The sequence below is a fragment of the Carettochelys insculpta genome, chromosome 3 (assembly GCF_033958435.1).
Source record: "Carettochelys insculpta isolate YL-2023 chromosome 3, ASM3395843v1, whole genome shotgun sequence".
Taxonomy (NCBI): Eukaryota; Metazoa; Chordata; order Testudines; family Carettochelyidae; genus Carettochelys; species Carettochelys insculpta.
The window spans coordinates 48,835,115-48,856,676 of NC_134139.1; the positions used below are offsets into that span (position 1 = coordinate 48,835,115).

Consider the following 21,562-nt stretch of genomic DNA (forward strand, 5'->3'; position numbering starts at 1 on the left):
TGCAATACATAATGGCTAAGGGGAATTTTTAAAAGTGACCATCAGGAGAGGTGTCTGTTGCATTTTTGCCTCTGCTAAGACAACACAACATCCCTTTCTAAGTTGACCACGCTGCAATAAGCTGCTAAATGGATCAATAAATGGACAAAATTTTGAAGAATCCCAACTTGCCCCTCACCACAGATTTATACTCGTTTCTGGAAAAGTGAATGGCTTTGACGTTGCTTTTAAAGGGACAAGCAGCTTTTCAAGGCATCCTCCTTTGATGAATAATTTGATGCATCAGTTTGCTTGGCACACTGAAAGAGCTTTTAGGAAACCAATTCACCCTGGCCTTGGAGCTTCTTGAAAGGGCGAGAGAAGAATCAAACTGTAGGGATTGCAGTAGGAGAAGTACTTAGCCTCATCCTCTCATACTGAGTCTCTACCCATCTCCTACCTCCAGACAGTGCGCTTCTTCCTAATTGCCAAGCAGCTAGACAATTCATGGTTCCAAGGGCCTTGGGGAAAGCTGAACTCCCTTCCCACCCTCCCTACAGCCCCACACCAAGGGATAGCCCTAACTTCGACAAAGAAACTGGAAGAGAACGAACAACAAAAAGTTGCTCCCTGCTGTGAACAACTTACCACAACTTGAGTCGTGGTCAGTCTAGTTCCTAGGGGACGAGTGTTCCCATCAAAAGGACACCTCATGATTAGCACTGAATGCCCCTCCCCATGCCCACTGGCAGTCCAAGCAGTGGTACCAGTGAGCATCATAGAACAGGAGCTCCCCTTGCCACTGTTGCGGGAACACTGAGGGGTCCATACACACCACGTGCTGTAAGGTCCTTGGGGGCCAGGCCATATTTTTGTTCTGGGTTTGTACAACAACAGGGTCTTGGTTTGTGTTCGGGACTTCTAGGGACAGCAATAAAAATGAATGCCGCCGCCACCACTGGCGTGGAGTGCATGGGAAGGTGGCACAGCCACCGCCAGTGCTTTCCCTTACTGGGGTGAACAGAATGTTCTTGTCCTATATATGTGTTGCTCTTTCCCCTAACTGTGTTCTGCTCGCTTATCTGCCCAAGGTCGTTAGAGCAGGGATCATGCCTTTTGGGTTGGGCAGTGCCCTGTGGAGGCTACTGGAAATAAGCAAGTGGCTTTCTGCCTCTAGGGCTGCCCATCCAGTCCCTTTCTCCAGTACTAGATATACAAAGAAGGTCACGAACAAGATCAGGAAGAGCAGAGACCTGGGAGCTTTAATACACCTGCTCCCTGGCTAATTCAGACTGGGCACATCAAAAACGGGTGCATGGGAGGAAATCAGAGAATGCCAGTGCCAGTGATCTTTTCTCACTAACAGTTAGAGGCTAGTCTTGTAAAATGGAAGGATGAAATGGGATGGAGGGGTGAAGAGCACAGGGTCAGTAAAACTAAAGAACTGCCGTACACATCAGCTGCTTGAATTCCTAACTCGTTTGCTTTTTCCTCCTCACAAGAGTGTTTTCTTTGCTGGTACCTAGGAAGCCTGTGACCTCAACAGTGGGTTTTATTTCCATTAAGCGAGCTGCAGACTAAACATGGCAGGGGAGATTGTAGTGTGCTGCTGTAAACATGCCCCAAAGTCACAAACAGGACTGAGAAGCCCAGCAACTTCTCAGAAGAACTAACCTTCGGTAATGCCAAATGTGATCCTTAACTGAACCCCCAAGCCATCCAGACATCAACACAGCCAGAAGCAGCAGATCAAACACACCATGCATGCAGAAATGCTTGTCACGCTTGGACTCAGCTAGGTAGGGAAGATCTGAATAGGGTTACAGCTTGTGACATATGGACCCTTTTCGTTTACATTTTCTCCTTTTGGTCCCAGCCACACACCAACTTCCTCAGACTCTCCGAGGCAGCATCCTATCCAGGCAAATGTTTATGCTCACAAACCCCTTTGGGTTGGTCTCAGCTGGGATTCCCCTGTGCGAATTTCATCCCTGGAGCCCCAAAGTCAGTAGTGTGATTGTGGGATGCTGTGATCTCATCACCACCAGAGGCCATCTAAAACCGTGCAACAGGTTGTATACCAATGTAGACCAGCAAAACACAGGTATCCCCTACTGGTTTGTTCCATAGGAGGTGGAAGGCAGGAAGGAGCTAAGACATCATGTCCCACATTTTCATGCATCTAAGTTATTTACATGGCCCCTGTTATTCAAGCATCAGAGTATCTCATATTGTTTAGTGCGTTTGTCCTCTGTACCTCTGTGAGGTAGGGCTGTACTATTGTCTTCATGGTAAAGAAAGACAACAGAAGGCCCCGATCCCCAAAATGTATGTGGGTATCCCATTCCTACTGAAACCAATGGGAGTTTGGTGGCTAAATACTTTTGAGGCTCTGACCCTAAATGACCTTCCCAAGGTCTCACAGGAAATCTGTAGCAGAGTAGTGAACTGACTCATAGGTTAACAACCCAAACACTGAACCTCCTCTTTCTCCTGAATGTACAAGTTTGTTCTTCAGACTCCAGCACAGATACTGAAAAAGTTCCCAGGAAATGGGTTTACGAAGCCTTGGGAAAACCCCTGAGCCGAGAGGACTAGAACCCTTTCTCTGCATACCTGCCCCCAAAGCGTCTGCTCATTGTGTTTTCATAATCTAACTTGCATAAATTAGGTTGTCATGGGATAGGGAAGATCTTTTCATGGATTGAGAACTGGTTAAAAGACTGGAAGCAAAGGGTAGGAATAAATGGTAAATTTTCTAAATGGAGAAGAGTAATGAGTGGTGTTCTCCAAGGGTCAGTCCTAGGACCAATCCTATTCAACTTATTCATAAATGGTTTAGAGAAAGGGGTAAATAGTGAGGTGATAAAGTTTGCGGACGATACTAAACTGTTCAAAATAGTCAAGATGAAACCAGGCTGTGAAGAACTTCAAAAAGATCTCATCAAACTGAGTGACTGGGCAACAAAATGGCAAATGAAATTTAATGTAGATAAGTGCAAAGTAATGCACATTGGAAAAAATATCCCCAAGTATACATACAATATAATGGGGGCTAATTTAGTTACAACTAATCAGGAGAGAGATTTTGGGGTTATTGTGGATAGTTCTCTGAAAACATCCATGCAGTCTGCAACAGCCATCAAAAATATGTATGTATAGGATGTTAGGAATTATCTAAAACGGGATAGAAAACAAGACAAAGAATATCTTACTGCCCATATATAAAATTATGGTACGTTCACACCTTGAATACTGTGAACCAAGGTGGTCTCCTTACCTCAAAAAAGATATTTCAGCCTTAGAAAAGGTTCAGAAAAGGCAACTAAAATGATTAGAGGTTTGGAACAGGTCCCATTATGAGGAAAGGCTAAAGAGACTGGGACTTTTCAGTTTAGAAAAGAGGAGACTGAGGGGGGATACGATGGAGGTCTATAAAATCATGAGTGGTATGGAGAAGGTGAATAAAGAAATGTTATCTACCTGTTCCCATAATATGAGAACTAGAGGACACCAAATTAAATTAACGGGTAGCAAGTATAAAATGAACAAAAACGTTCTTTTTCACACAGTGCACAGTCAACCTGTGGAACTCCTTGCCAGAGGAGGCTGTGAATGCTAGGACTATAATGGAGTTCAAAGAAGAGCTAGATAAATTCATGGAGGTTAGGGGGTGGGAACGGTAGCCAGAGGGTAGGAATGGTGTCCCTGACCTCTGTTTCTCAATGGCTGGAGAAAGATGGCAGGAGACAAAATTGCTTGATCGTTGTCTTTGGTCCACCCCCTCTGGGACACCTGGAACTGGCCACAGTCAGCAGATGGGATACTGGGCTATATGGACCGTTAGTCTGACCCAGTAATGGCCATTCTTATGCTCTTAACTTGACTCAGCTCTTTGTTGAACTCTTCCCTTCACTGGAAAACGTGCCCTAAAGTAATGCAAAAATACTTTAGGTTCGCCCATTACAAAACAGGAAATCACCCATTTTTTGGAGTTATTGGTTTCACCCTATTTCTCCTTAATCCAAAGTTTTAGAAAGCCAGTAATTTTACTCTTACTTTTCTTTTTATACATTTTTATTTAAGCCCTTGGGAATATCCCCATCCTTTCCCTACACATTTGGGCTCAGCACCACTCCTCAGATATCCTCTCTGTGGTTAGAAGACTTTTAAAAAACACACATAATTACATAACAAAAAAGCAGTCAAGTAGCACTTTAAAGACTTTGATAGTATATAGACTAGCATGTCTTTCTCTCTGTTAATATATAATTACAGCTTTCCCTCAGCAAATTTTAGTGAGAGGTAGTTTATAAGCAGCACATTCCTACAGACTTCCAGTCAGATATCTGGGGCTGCTGCCATATAATTCAGGAAGCTGCAGGGTCAACTTTGCCCCTTCAACAGAGGAGAACGAACACATTTCCAACAAGTGCCTGAAACCAACTAGTCTTCAAGAGCACAGAGCGAGAAGCAAAGCATGGACAGGACTTCCAACTGTGCCTCGGTACATTCAGGTATTTTCCTGTACCTATCTTCCGGGGGCAACCACACGAGTACCATTCCTTCGATAAGAAAGTTAGAGGGGCAATGTTCATGTGTGCGAGATCTGTATCCAAAGGGAGTGAATTTCCTCATCATGAGTCAAATGATTAACTGAACAAGTATCCAAAGAGTGAGAGCGCGTACATCTGTCCTCACCTGTCAGTCAGACACAGGCCATGCTAAATTCTAGCTTTAGTTTGGTTGGGGAACACAGTGAAGCCTTAGTCCAATGGTTGAGAGCTCGGTATGTTATGATTACTTTTCTGCCGCCGTGCCAGGTTTTAAATAGTTTCTTCTCGATTTTATTTGTATTGCAGCACCATCTAGCGGCTAAGGGAAGACACTGTCTCTAAACTAGCAGTCCATATTGGTCAGTGGTAGGTCAACCTGCAGCCAGCAGGATACACATGGCTTCTCAAGTTAAGCCACTGGCAGGTGCCAGACAGGCTGTTGCGTCCACAGGTACGGCCACTCACAGTTCCCACTGGCTGTGGTTTGCTGTCCTCGACAAAGGGAGCTCTGGGAAGCAGCAGCCAACAAGTACTTGTGCCCTGCACTGTTTTCCACAGCTCCCTTTGCCCAGCAGTAATGAACCAGGATGCAAGGTAAACAACCTCTCTGGCGGTCTGCCCATGGTTTACTCTGATAAGCAGTGTCCACTGCACACCAGTGAAGGTTTTGTTTCATTTTGCTTTGCAGTCAAAACAGAAGGGTGTGTGCGAAACTAGATTGACCACACTGAAAAATTGGAGTTGAACTTCATGTTAAGCATTAAGGTTCACATAAAAGGAACTTTTAACGTGCAATCACCATCACAATTTGTGTCTGTGGCTGTTCTAGGTCTCTGAAATTTATATTTAGTTTTATTAATTAGAAAACAAGTAAAAGGACCCATACTCCCACATCACTGACTCCAGGCTCTGTTTAGGCACATTTAAGAAGTGGAGGATGGCCAGCAGCACTAATTATGCACAAACAAAACCAACATGGAATGACAGAAATGTAGGAGTGAAAGGGACCTTAGTAGGGCATCTCCTCCAGTTCCCTCCACAGAAGCAGGGCTAAGCACCATCTAGATTTTCTAGACCATCCCTGACAGATGTATGTCTAATCTGTTTTTAAAAACTGCCAATGATGGAGAATCCACAACCTCCATATGTAATTTGTTCCAGTGCTTCACTACCATTGCAGTTGGGAAGTGTTTCCTAATGTTTAACCTAAATCTTGACTGCAATTTAAGCCCATTGCTTCCTGTTCTGCCCTCAGTAGATAAAGGGAACAATTTATGGCCTTGCTCTTTACAGCCTTTTATATACTTAAAAAATGTTATCATGGGCCCTCTCAGTCTTCTCCTCTGCAAACTAAATTTTTTTTTCCTCCAATCTTTCTTTTCAGGTCATGTCTTCTAGACCTTTAATTATTTTTGTTGCTCTCCTGCAACTTTCTCCAATTTACTCACATCTTTCCTGAACCGTGGTATGCAGAACTGGACACAGTCCTCCAGCTGAAGCCTTATCAGGTCTAAGGGGAAGATTTACTTACCATGGCTTACTCATAACACACCTGTCACCACACATTTTTAATACAAGTTTAATATATATATTAAAAACATATAAAGAGAGAGAAGGGGTAGGGAGGGAACCACATATTTTACAACAGTGCTACATTTGTGGCTTACATCTTATTTGTGATCCACCATAACCCCCAGAACTTTTTCTGCTGTCCTGCTGTAGCATTTCATGTGTGGACAACCCCTTACTAAAGGGAGATATCACATCTACTTCTTTACTCCCTCTTCCATCCCAACCCAGCCTCTCATCCTCAAGGCTTGTTACTCTGTCAAAGGAAAATATTTGGTCAGTTTAACATGATTTGTTCTCGACAAATCCATGCTGACTTATTTATCCACCTTAATATTTTCTAGGGGCTTACAAACTGGTTGTTGATTAGCTCCATTATCTTTCTAGTAATAGAAGTTAAACTGACTGCTATATAATTCTCCAGGGTGTCCTTATCCCTCCCCTCCCCACCCCTTCTCTCTCTTTATATTCTTTAAAACAGATAGCTACTCTATTTGCCCTTTTCCAGTCCCTCTGGGATCTCTCTCATCCTCCACAAGTTCTCAAAATTACCAGCTAATAATGGCTCAGATCTCTTCAGTCAGTTCTCTAAGTAGTTTAGGATGTATTTCATCAGGGCCTGCTGACAGTGTAAGAAACATGTTTTTTCTATAACCATATTGAGAGGTCTGAAGCCTTCTTCTACAGCCAGAATAAAGTGCAGCACCTGTCATTAACTGTAGGCCTAGCAGTCACATATGCACAGTCCATCTAAATTTCATTACAGTAGTGTCACAGCTTGTTAAGAAGGAGACCAAATCCTAATGCCACGCACTGTCACCAAACAAAAGAAAGCAGATCTGAAGATGGGTAAAGAAAACTCAGTTAACAGCATTTTGTCTGGCAAGAAACTACACTCATCCCTTGCTATATGAGCGCAATTGGTTCCTAACTTTTTGTTAGGCGAAAACTCGTAAGAGGGACACTAAATTCCTATTAAAATATGTGTAACCATCTCTGGCTCCAAGTGCTTGGAGTGGCAGCAAATGGCGCTGCTTTTGAAAGGTAAGTGAACCTGGGGTTGTGGAAGTTTAAAGGCTGGGTGCAGTTTGACAACATGAGTGGGAGGGAGGATTAAAAGATGGTGGTGGGTTGCATGTGGTGGAGCGGCAGGGTTCAGGCTGTTGCAGGTTGGGTCTGTGAGGCTGGCGGGAGGTGGGGGGCGGAGTGTTAAGTCTGCGACAGTTTTGGTCTGAAGGGCCAGCGGGGTAGGTTGCACCGGTTCCGGTGCGCAGAGCAGAGGGGGATTTAAGTTTCGGCAGTTTGGGTGCACAGGGGCTAGCAGGGGGTTTAAGTTGCTGCCATTTGGGCATGCGGGGGCTGACAGCGGGGGTTTAGGTTGTGGCGATTTGGGTGCACAGGGGTTCGTGAGTGGGGGTTAAGTTGCTGTGGTTTGGGTGTGCGGGGGTTGGCGGGGTTGTTTAAGTTGCCATGTTTTGGGTCTGTGGGGCCAGCAAGGGGGTCAGGCTGTGACAGGTTGGAGCCGTAGGGAGGGGGTAAGTCTCATATTAGCGGGGGGAGTTCACTTGTCCAGTGGACAAAAGGCCAGTATGTGTGTCCCTCATTTAAGCGAGTACTCGTAAATAAAGTACTCGTTTAATGAGAGATGAGTGTACTTATCAATAACCGAGGTTGCGGAATCGCCATTCTATGATGATTGTCTTCACCTCTCTCTTGCTTTCTGTATGATCTCTGCTGGCTTGTAATTGTTTCCACCAGCTGCATAATTAATTTTGCTAGGTGTAAATCAAATGAAGGTGGTGGGGTGTGATTGGTTAGGTAATTCTGTTACAGTAGGTTATGACTGGTTAGTAAAATTATATTGGTCAAGGTGTAGCTACACAGGACTCAAGTTTCACTATTTAAACTGGAGTCCAAGACACACACACATACACACCCGGGAAGACTCATCCCCAAGACAAGCAGCAACCACCATCCAGAGAGAGAGAATTTATGTGCCCCAACAGGGAAAGTCTGCCTGCCTTTAGTAGCATTGGTGAGCATGACACTGTGTGCTTAATATGTATTCTACTTTCTTGGTAATTGCAAATACAGAATAAGAATATTACTATGTAAGGCTTTTTCAGTGGCACAGACCCTGCATACCCACAGGGAATTATGTCCTGAACCTAGAAATTGAGTAAGGGTGGGAGTTTAAATTAACAGGGTCACACCTTGAGCCCTAGGGATTGGGTAAAGGTGTGTCTGTCCCTGCAGTGTGAAAGGGATAAAGAAATTTGTGCAGGTAACAACTTGAAGACCTCTAACTTGTCCAAGAAATTCTTAACTTGTGATTTCCCTAGTTTAGTGTCAGATCCTACCCCACCCACTCTGACAGTCACGTTTCTAACATTTTCAGTACCAATGAACAAAAGAGACATGTAATGCTTTGACTGCTTTTGTCTTTCCCTCTTCACTGGGTAGTGGGCCTCCTCTGTTCTTGGTCTGCCCCTCTTGCTTCTAATGTTTTTGAAAAATGTTTTCTTGTTACTCTTTGGCTGGGTCTACCTTAGCCCCCAGCTTCGAATAGGGCATAGTAATCAGGGTGATGGGAGATAACTAATGAAGTGCTTCAATGAATGCATAGCACTTCATTAGTAATCTCCCATCATGCTGATTAACATACCCCTTCGAAGCTGGGGCAAGTGTAGACAAGCGCTTTAGGTCTCTAGCTAATTTAGCCTCATCTTGTGCCTAGGCCTTTCTAATTGTGTCCCTATGTTTGTTTTGTTTTTTTAAAAAACATTCATCCTTTGTAACTTGACCTAGCTTTGGCTTCTGTGTGATTTTTTTTAAATTTCAGGTCACTGAAAATCTTCTGCTTAAGCGAGGCAGTATGGTAAGAAACCACCCTATTTTTCATCCATAGTGGGACAATTTACTCTTGTGCCTATAACAGTGTCTTACTACATATTTAAACATACCTCAAACATGACCAGGAGAGACCTCTTCTGCTGCTGATGTGTTCCCAATAGTGCCAGTTCTGAAGCTAATTTCAATATTGCTCAGGAAGAACTGGGCTAAGCCATTAATTCATTTCACAGGCCACCAGGACTTATTTGAAAGAGTCAATAGACACAGCATAACACACCATATGAGGACATTTAAAATTGGTTGCTTAAGACAAGATTGCCCATATTCAGTATTAAATATCACCCAGTATTTGGAAAACAATATGTTCTGAACCCAATGGGTTTCAGGGATTTGTGACCATACTCTTTCTTTATGGTTAGACAGGCAAGGAGGTGGGATTATCACAAAAGATTTTGTCAGTTGTAATCGGTTATGGCAAGGAATAGGTTAACAACCACTGAGCTGTATGAATCACTTTCAGTTTTTGTGGGTGGCGGGGGACAAGCTGGCAGTCATTTTATGCCTTCATTTGATTATTAATAGTGGGAAATTGATTTCAAGGCATTGTTTCTGTTCCTGGCTGAAAACATTAGAACAGGAGAACAGTGTAGAGCTAAAATTTGACAAATGTAGTTATGAGACCTCCTACCTCAAACTGTTAATCACAAGCATTCTTTGTTCCACCATGAAAAGGGTTTCTGCCCATGAAGGAGGTTGGGAAAAGAGCCAGCTATCAAACTCAAGCCAAGCTTTGATGTTTTAGGCAGGTCTTAAAAAAAGAGACTTTCAAACTTCTTTTGGGAGGGAAGTGAAAGAGCCTGGCTAAAAAAACAGGCATATAAACACATGGACAATGTTACTCTATAACCAGAGAGAGGTTAGTTCAATTTCTGTACCTTTTCTCCGGACGATGAACTCAAATTTGGCTGGAACAAGCGTATCCAAACTGATGTTAACGGCATGCAGCCCTGCCTCCTTCAGCCGTGGCAGCAGCCTCGCTAAGTTGATCCCGTTGGTTGTGACAGCAATGGTTTGTAGCCCTTCCAGCTTGTACAGCTGAGCTAGGAAACAGCAGGGAGCAGGAGATAGTTTAATGGCCAGAGTTCAACCACAAGATGCACAGGAACCATTAGAGAACATTCTAGATCACTAGGAAAAGGAACATGAGGGGAGGCTCTGGAGACTGCCACTGCTTAAACAAAGCCTGCTATTAAAAGGGGCTTTCGGGGTGGTGGGTTTTTCTTTTTTTTTGTTTAAGTGGTGGCAGCCTCCAGAGACACAAGTGGAGTCAGCAGCTGTAGGGAGCCCTGGAAGCTGGCAGCCGCTGGCATGCCACACCCAGAGGAAGGAGAAAGAACTGCCATCCAGACATCGCCTAACTCGAAATAATTTAGGCAATTTGCACAATGTAAATTGTGTACATTATTTCAAGATACTTTACTTTGAACTTTGCACAGTCCAAATATCACCAAAGATGAAATAAGTGCCTACTTCGAAGGTTCCTCTATCCCTCTCATGACAAGGGGTAGCAGAACCAGAACACCGAACTTGAAATAGCAACTGTAGTCTAAACGTAGCCAAAGTTATTTTTACATGAAGATGGCCAAGAGCCCAAATCTCTCCATCTGCCAAGACTATTGGTAACCCAAACGCCTACTGGGTGTGGTTCTCTGCCCCATGTTACAGCACCTAGACCACTTACAGAGAGAAAGAATACGTGTCCCCTACAGCCTTAGCTGAGAGCAGACTGGCTTTTAGCTCAAACTGCAGAAGCTGCTGCACTAAGCTTGAGAGGTTCTAGGTTCAAGTCTGCCAGATGGAAGTTACCCATTCACCCCATTACTTACCAGTTCACTACACAAGACAGCCAGAGAGGGGCCTCTGTTGACAATCACCACAAATTTTTGTACTCATTCTCTTTGGAGCCATGCTTAGTAGGGTGACCATCAATCCTGTTTTTCCTAAGACAGTTTCTTATTTAAGCTGTCTCACAGGCATCCTGACTTTAAGAAAATGGGCTAACTGTCCTGTACGTAGTGGGGATCCTATTCCCTGGCATGCAGTGTCTCAAGACGGCAGGCCCTGCTGCCAGGGAGCTCCGTCGCTAGGTGGCTGTCCCATTCCCTGGCAGCCCACAGAGGCAGCCCTTGCTGCCACTAAGATCTGCCATAGGGCAGCCTCTTCATTCTGGGGTGCCCCCCACTGGAAAGTTGTGGAGCCCCCGTCCTCCACTCTCCCTCATCAGGAGGCTGAGGAGCCTTCATCCCTGGTGCCTCCCTGTGGAGCAGCTGCCCCCATCGCTAAAAAGCCCTGACATGGTACAGCAGCCCCGCATCCCTGGAGGCCAGTGTCCTGTGTTTGACTTTGGGCAATGTACTCACCCTATTACTAGGTTAATATATAAAAGCGCAACCCAGCTACAAATGATTATTAAAGGAGTTAAATTGTGGCAAGCTGCAGCGATTTTAATAACTTCATCAAAATGCCTTGGCTACAGATTAACTTTCTTCTGCATTATTACAGCAAACAAGTGCCTTAATGGCGAACGAAGCCCCATGGACTCAATTAACCTGGACTATCTACCGGCTGCCCAGTTCTGAAAGCTGAATTTCAATGCTAAAGGGTCAGTCACTCAATATATCACTTTATTGAGGCTCTGACAGGACCCAGACACTGAACTACCTGCACTTAGACAGCACCTTTTGCCCTAAAGGTTCTATATGCCATAGCGCAGTACATCTCATTCCCTGAAAATTGCTTCACTCACCTCCGAAATGCAATCACGTCTCTGGAGAGACAGTACAAGTTACTTTAACAGCTCGAAGCAACGTCATACAAGCAACTTAAGATACTAGCAAAGCATGCTGTGCCCACCAAAAACTGTACAGGGAATTGAAGGAGGCTAAGACACACTCTGGTGGTATACCTTAGAGGCTGAAATCTTCAAAGCCAGTCATTAGTGTTAATACATGCATCACCTTTCTGAGTGATCAAACAGTGCTAGTGCAAGACCCACAACAGGACAGCTATTGAAACCCCATATGAAAGATTAGATAAAGATCCCAAGGTTCAAGTCACAGCAAAAGCAGCATCCTCCAAAACTGTGTGCAGAAATACTTGGAGTCCTGAAATGTGGCTAATGTGCAATTTAGAGCGTCACAATTCCAACGTTAGCACCGGTCATATGAGCTTCACTGTGACTATAGGATCTAGTGCAGAAACTCGACACAGAAAAATGATGAATCGAATTTTAAGGTTTGTAGACGAATTCAAATTCATAAGAACAATGTTAAAAAAAAAAATCAAAATTTATCTCGTAGTGTAGATGTAACTTAGCCGTAGCAAGCTGAGTATCCAACCTGTCCCTCGGCCTGAATGTTATGAGACTTTTCCCAGACATGGCAAAGCCTCCCCAGAGGGACTCATGTGACACCGAAACCTGCCTGAAACATCTGAGTTAAATGCAAAGGTTATAACGGGCAATTTGTCAGCAAACTAAGAAGTTAAAAATTGGATTTCCTGTATCACTCCCGTTTCTTCTGCTTTTGACTTCCTCTCTTTATAGTCTTTTTGCAAAAAATCTTTATAGTCAGTTTAGTGTTTCACACACCAGAACCATTTTATAGTGAAGGCATCTGCTTTGCATGTATAGAAACAGCTTTTCTAAGCAAGAGATTTACCTAGCTGGGAGTTGGGGGAGGTGTTTGAAAAATAAAAGTGTTCATGCACTGGAATAACTTGGGATTTCTGTTGATTCACTACAACTTGGTTCACTGCGTGTGGTTTTCACTGTATATGTTATGTTGTTTTGATTAATAAGTGTGATCCAGTTATACTTCTCCAAAAACATCTTTTTCTCCTCTCCTTCAAGTGCTGGTTTGCTGCAAGACACAACCGTGTAAAAGTGGCACCTTGTTCGGTAGGTTTAGTCCCTGCTGTGTCTGTATTAGACACTGGCTGGCTGTGTCTTTATTAGACATTTTCTGGGACTCTCCTCACTACTGCATTACCACTAGAAGAAATGTAGCACTTTAAAGTCTAACAAAATAGTGTATTAGGTGATGAGCTTTCATGGGACAGACCCAATGCTAGAAATTCCAGAATTTTCTGTTCTGAAGAAGTGGGTCTGTCCCTTGAAAGCTCATCACCTAATAAACTACACCGTTAAGTCTTTGACATGCTACATGACTGCTGCTTTGTTCTGTGAAGATCCAGACTAACACAGCTACTTCTTTGTGACATTAGAGGAAATGTTAGTGTGGGCAGGAATTACTGGCATTATTACCACTTTGACATCTAAATTTGCTTAGAGCAGGCCTGTACAAAGCGTAGTGGTCAAATCATAGCTGGCCACCTGGCCTCAGCATTGGCCTGCTAAATAAAAGCTTACCTGCCTCTCAGGTGTGTTAGCTCCAGGAGCGAGCACTCGATTCTATGCTGGTTCCTCTCACTGGGCTAGTGTGTGAACAGGGAAAGGCAGCTGGGATGACGCAGGTGTCTGGAAGGGCTAGCCAACATGACATGCACCTAGCATCTGAGAGGTGCACACTCAAAGCCCTTAGCTGCTCCCACCGTGCTCTCTCTCGGTCTTTGGATACTTGTTCGGTTCGTCATCTAACTCATGACAAGGAAATTCACTCTCTTTGGATACAGATCTCACACACGAGTATTGCCCCTCTAACCTTAGCACATTAGTGCGATGAGGCGTAGTATGGTCTCCTCACGCTGGGACTATTCCCTCCAGCTGGAGCTGCAGACATACTTTCACCAGTCAACCTTAGGGAATTTGGGGCCAAGGCTGAGGCTTCGAAGACCTATACACAGTACCAGGAAAACAGAGGGCCAATAGCAATGTGCACTAAGAACCAACTCTTGTATTCACTTTCCTTTCCGGACATCTCAAGCCTTCCACAAACACCAGGCGGGAGCGACCAGAGAAGGGGTGACCACTGTGAGCCCACAGTTTTCAGCAGTGAGGGAGAAACACCAGCTAATGCCACCACCCCCATAACTCCCTTTGGTCATGGTTCCACATTCCTGACCAATGGGAGCTGCAGGGGCAGTGCCTGCAGGCAAGGCCAGCATGTGGAGACCCCCTGGCCTGCCTCCCCCAGGGGATGCAGGGATGTACCACCTGCTTCCAGGAGTGGTACAGGTCCAGGGCAGGGGGAAGTCTGCCTTAGTCCCATTGTGTTGCCAGATTGATAGTGGCAGATCTCCTGATTTGGCTGCAGTAGCCTTGAGGAGATCGAGCCCAACTCCAGGAGACTCCTGGCCAGTGTTCTACTCATGGGGGGAAAAAGTAAGGGGAATAAATTTTGCTATGTGCATCATCACTAGAAACCAACCACCTTGATATACGGTTTTAAAATACTACCATAGAAATAATTATTCCAGCCATGACAGGGTAGGCATTTCAAAACTCACTGCTCCAAGAATTAAACTGAGGCATAAGAGAGAAATAAAAATTATAATATGCACAGGCCAGTCAAAAACCTAAAGTAACACCCTTTGAAAAATAGTAAAAGTATTAAAAAGTACATGTTGGGTCTGGAAGCAAGTGTGAAAGTGTGTTTGTGTGAGTGACAGAGTGTGTGAGACTGACAGAGATCTGCATTGCTCTTTTAGGTATGCTGAACATGTTCAGACATAGGAGCAGCTGCCAGCAAGCTCCCTCCATCCCACATCCTGTCACATGCCCCCTTCCTGGAGATGGAGCAAGCATGGGATGCCCAGGGTAGCTCCAAGGCAGAGGGCAGAAGCAGCCGGGCTGTGGAAAGAGGGGCAGCTGAAATGCTGGCACTTGATAGCCTCCTGGACAAACTGATCAGGATCGCGTGTCAGAGGCGCTCAGATCTATATGTAGATCCTGAACTACTGGTTGGTGGCCAGTGCTGTAGTATGTGCAGGTTTAAGCAGAGTCTAATCAGACTTTCATGCTGCAGCCTGAAATGGATAGACTCCAGCACCAAACTATTAAGGCACCAGCTGACTTTAGCTCATTAGGACAGAATGTGGCTGTCCCAGTGGATCTTTAGTAGCGTATCCATTACACAAAGAAGAAGTTTGCTTGAGATTGATGGAGGGCGCTACATTGCAAAAAAAGCTAAACAGACTGACCTGAACCCCGAGACCAGAAATTAGAGACAGAACTAATCCTTAGGGCCTGCTGTTATTCTCCAGGACCAGCCATTATCCTTGCCTGCTTGTTTATTTGTGCAAGCTCAGCCGTGAAACATTTGCCACTATCTTGTGTCATGCTGCATTATTGGACTGGTAAGGTCAGTAAGGATTAGAGAATGATTTCATGATACAGACATGAGGTGTGCAGTAAGGCTGCTTTTGTGCCTGCCATAACCACTTCAGCAGAAAAAAACCTAGCAGCTAAATATATATATATTTTATAAAGCCAAATGGCAGAATGACCCAATATAATGGGGTGGGGAGGAGGAGACCAGACCACCTGACTGGGTTATCAGAGGTGCCAGTGCTTTAACATTAAACAAAGAAGATAACCACTTCTACATTCAATGTCCTTTTATGATCAGAACATTCTCTCTAAAAATGGCATATCCTCTTTCAATGGCTGCCTACTCTCATACTGACATGTCAAAAGTTGCTATTTCCTAGCAAAAGTGAACTAAAAAAAACCCACAAAGAACCACTCTAAGCTCTCGCTCTCAACACTCAGGTGATAGCTGGTTTTCAGTCACTGGATGACAAGACCACCAGTATTAAAAAGATAATTTAACTTAGACTCAGTTGATTTGGCTTTGCAAGACTAACTTATTTGCATCTGGAAAACATGCAGATTTGTACAATTCATTATTTGTTCTTAAAATGCCACACTGTGTTAATGGGGTTGTATACATAAAGCGATTCTTTATTTTGCAAATAGTTCATACAATCTTCAGCATCGGCCTGGATATCCTCTAGGAAAATATTAATAAAATCGTTGCATAAATATTTTAGCAGATTAAAAACAAATACCTCCTCTCTCATCCCTCAACAGTGTTCCAAAGGAGTTTCTAACAAAATATAATCCAGGATACTCCTCAGGTGTGCCCTGTATGTTTGTATACCAGCTCCAGGACAGCAACAACCAGACCAAGGTACATTTCTGCTAAATTTATTTATTGCTGTTGTCAGCCACAGGAGGTGGGAGGAGGGGGGTGAAGAATGGAGTGTGCACACAAGCATGAAGCAACTTTCAAGTACCTAAAAGGTTGCTACAAGGAGGGAGAAAAATTATTCTCTTTACCCTCTGATGACCGGAAAAGAAACAGTGGGCTTAAACTGCAGCAAAGGGAAGTTTAGGTTGGACGTTAGAAAAAGCTTCCCAGCTCTCAAGGCGGCTAAGCACTGGAATAAATTGCCCAGGGAGGCTGTAGAATCTCCAACATTGGAAGTGTAAGTGCAGGTTAGCCAAACATTTGTCGGACATAGTCTAGAATGCACAGTGTTTGGCCCTCTCAAGAGTCACTCCAGTTCTAAGAGTCTAAGGTTTGGGCGACACTTCTAAAATTAAAGCTCAGCTGCGGCAGGGCTTTAACATGGAAGTGCAGCTGTGGAAGGAGCGCTGGGAGAGTGCTCTCCTAGTGCCCTATATAAACCACCTCAACAAGGAAAGTAGCTAACTGTGCTGGGAGTGAGGCTCCCATCACTACAGCCTGGATTACACTGGTGCTTTACAGCACTGTAGCTTGCAGCATGAGGGGTGGGGAGGCGAGAGGTAGGTTCTTTGCATTCCTGAGCTAGAACGTTGCAGTGCAATAAAGCGGCAGTGTAGACTCAGCCAAAGAGACCAAGATTCTTGTTTTCAAGGACACTGATAAAAGTAATTACTTAGAGACGTGTAACCGAGCACTCAAAATCCGAGTTTGGACTTGGGTTTTTTTTGGACATGTCTTACTGCAGGGATCCTGCTACTAGCCAGAGACACCAGCACAGTCCCTCTTAGACAAATTTCCTTCTACAGATAACAAATACCCAATATAACACCCTGCATCAACTCCTGCTCTTGTGTGTTTAGGACTATCTCTCTCCTCTGAGACTGCCTACAAAAGGACCATCGGCCAACAAATGACTAGGATGGAATACACGTTTGTGTTTACACCCTATAAACTATTATAACAATCTCGGTACAAGGTATGTCTTGTAAGGTATCACTTGTAAACACAAATTGCTGAGCAGTATTGTCCTAGTAAGATAGATGTGGCAACACTGTACACGAAATTATTAGATTCCCTTGTAGGTTGTGAACAACAGGTTCCAAACTTCACCACCCTGCTGTCACAAAAGCTGGAAAAGAAAATCTTCTGTAAACAAAGGAATTGCGCGTCCTGTTTAATTTGCACTGACGCAGTAAACAGAGTCATCAAGCAGGCAGGGAAGACAAGAGAAGTTCAAAGAGGTATTAAAAAAAAAAAAATGCAGCAAGGAACATCCTTCTAAAAAGACTGATTCCAGGTTCTCGGCTGGAAATGTTTTTCTACAAGGGGACAGCCACTATAACATGGAAGAATTACCAGCCCAAGGAGCACCTCTTTCTCACGCTCGCTGCCTGTCAAATTCACTATCAGCGAAGAGATAAAGGAAGCAGGTGTGGGACTCTTAAGGGAAGGGTCCTGACAAGCTTGCTCAGTAGGACTGCTGAAAGCATTCAGTGAGAAAACATTCTTGGAATTGAACGTTGTTAGGCATCAATAAACATTTTCTTATTTCTCTTCTTACCACTTCTGACTTTGGTGCCTCATTACTTGTACTCATTTAAAGTCTCTCTGTCATTAATAAACTTGTTTTATTGTTTTATCTAATCCATGGTTTCCCAAACTGGGGGGCATGAAGATATTCCGGGGGGGTGGAGGGGGGAGGACGAGAGGCAACTCAGCCCCCTGCTCATCATTCTTCCAACCCCAAGAAAGAGCAGGCCCTTGCTTTCAGCTCTCAGTCCCTGCCATTTCACATGGGCAGCCCGGTGCAGTTGCTACAAAAAGTAGGCAGCTGGTAAAGGCCCACATGGAGCTAGCTACTTCCTGCAGAGGTGAGTGAATGTGGGTTGGGTTTGTTGGGTTGCGGGGGGGGGGGGGGGGGGATGGGATTAGATGGGGGGGCTAGTAGTGCTTGGTTTTGGGGGAGTGGAGGGGCTCGGGTTGGTGGCTTGCAGGCAGCTGGCCCCAGGAGTGCAGGGGGCTAGACGGGCAGCCCGTGGCTGGCAGCTGGGTGGTTTGGGCGGCTGGTGGCTAGCCTCGGCAGTGAGGGGGTTTGGGCAGACAGTGTGGACGGCTGGGCCCAGCAGCATAGGGGCTCAGGCAGGTGTTTGGCGCCAACAGCGTGGGGGCTTGGGTGGCTGGCCCGCAGCTCGGGCGGGCATCTCTGGCAGCACAGGGCTCGGGCAGGCATCTCTGGCAGCGCAGGGCTTGGGCAAGCGGCCCCAGCAACGCAAGGCTCAGGCAGCTGGCCAGCTTGGGCTATGCCAGGCACCCACAAGGTGGGGCCTGTACCGTAGGCCTGGATGGTCCATAGTCAGTTTTTCAGGATTTCCAAATTTATGAAGAAAATGCAGCAGCATCTTTCACACTAAATTCATTTGTTTCTCCTGTTTATGATGTGAAATTACATTTTTATTACATTTTTAGGCCAAGAAAAACTATTTGTGCTTATTTTTAATTTTAAATATTTTTATGTCAATATTTTGTGTTTATTTTAAATTACGGATTGAATTTTTTTTTGTTAAGGGGGCTTGGATGATGGGAAAGAGGTGGGATAGCATGAGGGTTTCTCAAATATCAAAAGCAGGGCATGATACCAAGGAGTTTGGGAACCACTGATCTAATCCAATGAGTTCAAGTCGCAGTGTCTGGGTAACAAGTTGTGTGCATATTATTCTGTTATATCCATGAACCATTTTGATCATTTTCAGAGACTATCTGAAATTTCTGGGTGGTGTAACTGTGGGGGTCCCAACCGAAAAGGTCCAGGATGAGGAGGGCCTGATCCCCCATCTTCTCCCCAGAGCAACCAGGCAGGGGAAGGTCAAATCCTGTCCCTTCCCAGCCCAGCTGGGACCAGAAGTGGGAAAAGTACCCAAAAACTTTACTTGAGTATAAGTACAGCTGCTTTTGGCGGGTTGTAATTAAGTAAACGTCAGGGGCACCTTCTGGAACCTACTTGAGTAAAGGTGCAAAAGCATCATGGCTTAATCGTACTTAAGTATCTGAGGATTTCCATAGGGTGGCTACTTTTCACTTCTGGATAACTTAGCACCACTAAGATGCGATTCATTTTTCCACTTTTGCACAAGCTGTTTCGCAGAAGGGCACACTGCCTTTTACTTAATTACGTCCCCTTCCAAGAAAAAAAAAGTTGTACTTTTACTCAAGTAATTTTTGGGGTACTGTTGCTAGGAGTGCCCCTCCCTCACTTCTCCCCCTCAGGGTTCCCTGTAAACTGAGCACTTGATCAACAGCCCGAGAGACACTCAGGTACTACTCAGCTGATTAGCCGAACACCCACAGAGAGCAGCATGTGCTTCTATGGGTGGTGTACCTCCACACATGCCTCAGGCCTCATAACTAAACTTATGCTGACCATGGATGGCAAAAAAAGTTCTGCCCCTCCGCACCCTCCCAGGTGTGCTCTCAGCAGCATGGGGAAGATCAGAGTTCACAGTCCATGACTCTCTTTTATGGCTGTGAAACAGGTAGAGCCTTATCTAGATCCCATTTACTCTGGAACTTGCACTCAGAGCAGGCAGAGGAACGTGCCATGACCTGCAGCAAGCAGAAGTTGCTGACTCATGGTGTATGTGAGTTTCTAAATAATCTGAAGAGTTGCAGCACGCCTGCAGGAAAAAAAAAAAAGGATGAAAGAAACTTGTTTCCCACACTGGCTTCAAGCCACAGTACTGCAGGGGGTAGGAGAGGGAATCAAAAAAGTGCAGACCCAGCATCTTAGCAGGATGTAGTACTGATTTTTCCTCTATCCTTTACACACTGCAGGACTTTAACTCTTAGCAGAGACACCCTTTTTAAGAGAATGCTTGCAAGTAGGTTTTAACACTAGTCAAGTTGATTGGGTATCTGGGGGCAGGCATTTGGGATGGGGAGAGAGAGGGTACATTGGATAATGGGGGGGCTGGAGACAGTTGCAAACTAAAGGCCCATGTTGCTCAGAATAAAAGTAGTGCCTCGTATGTGGCTGGTGAGTAATGTACATAAATTATGGTGGAAGGCAGGAGGGAAAGGGGTGGGGAGTTAAGGCAGATGGTTTATTGATGGCATATTTATATACTTCGAGAATATAAGGGGAAATATATAGTGCCCCAGATTTGAGTAGGCGGATGGTCGTGGTAACTTGAGAATATATGTTAGTGGGGTGCTCCCCCAAACAGTAGGAGTACTGATTTTGGTTAATTTCAAACTATACAATCAGGTATGCGCCCCACAATGCGCCCTATTCTTATTTCCCCATTGAATTTGGGGGGAAGTGAATAATATTACATTTCATATAGAGAGAACATTTATTCAGTGAAAACTAGGCAATATTTGTGCTCTGAATAGAGCTAACACCTTTTAGGCACTGCAGGCTGCTTAAGGAAAGCTTCTCAGGAAGGTGAGTCATGCTCAGGACTTGTGAGGTGTCTTGGAAAGTAGAGTGGCACACAAGAAGTGTTTCAAAATCCAAAATAATTAAAAGTGACTTCATAGGTTTTGTTAAGAAATAATGCAAAATGTTTTCCCACAGTGCTAGAAACAAACTGCACTGTACTAAACACACGAAATCTATAAAGTGAATTAACTACAGGATGAATGTCTCTAATCTAGTACTCTCAGGACCTGACTGGTGCTGGACGCGAGAGAGAATTTGCCAGACCACAGGAGGTCACTATTGTCTAACAGCATTACCAACTCTTGCACTGCTGACTGGGCATTTAGATTGTAGGGGTAAATTGCTATGAAACAACAGCACAGAACACTGAGAGCCAGGAGTGGTGGCTGGAAACACACTTTATGGGACCATGGGATACTTGGCTACACCCATGAAAAGTGGTCATGCAACTAACTAAAATCATTCTGGATGACAGATGATGTTGGATGAGAGACTTCCAGATGAGAGGTTCAACCTGTTTTGACAGGAAGTGAAATAGACCAACTCATTCCAGTGTCCATTTTGAACAAACACACCAATGATTAATCACAAGATTATTAAAATAGCTAAATTCAGAAATGTAAATCAGACCTACAGGTAAGTGTATGTTTTTAATGGCCGCCTTGCAAAGGCCACTTTAAGCTACTAATTCCAAACCTTTGTCTGCAGGATATGATTTATACTTCAGTTGAAAAGGGTAATAACTGGAATTTAAACTCCTCTAATCCCATTTCTCTAACACCAGTCACTGATGGTTTTACATAGCTGTGTTCAATTAGATTCAGATTATTCCTGGGTTTTGATTTCCAAACACACTGGAATTATGTGGACAGTGTTCCACTAATTTATGAAACATTTACTTGTTTCATGCAATTAACATCAAGACTATTATATTAGACATTTACTCATTAACTGAA

General features: G+C 44.4%; 1 protein-coding gene across 2 annotated transcripts in view; it reads right to left on the reverse strand.

The window, feature by feature from the left end:
- The window catches only part of MOCS1 (molybdenum cofactor synthesis 1), a 60,451-nt gene that overhangs the window by 24,313 nt on the left and 14,576 nt on the right, over positions 1-21,562 (reverse strand). For both annotated transcript variants that reach the window (XM_074989807.1, XM_074989808.1), the window contains exon 4: positions 9,893-10,057. In XM_074989807.1, coding sequence (XP_074845908.1) covers positions 9,893-10,057 — 165 coding nt within the window. The remainder of the gene's footprint in view (positions 1-9,892; positions 10,058-21,562) is intronic.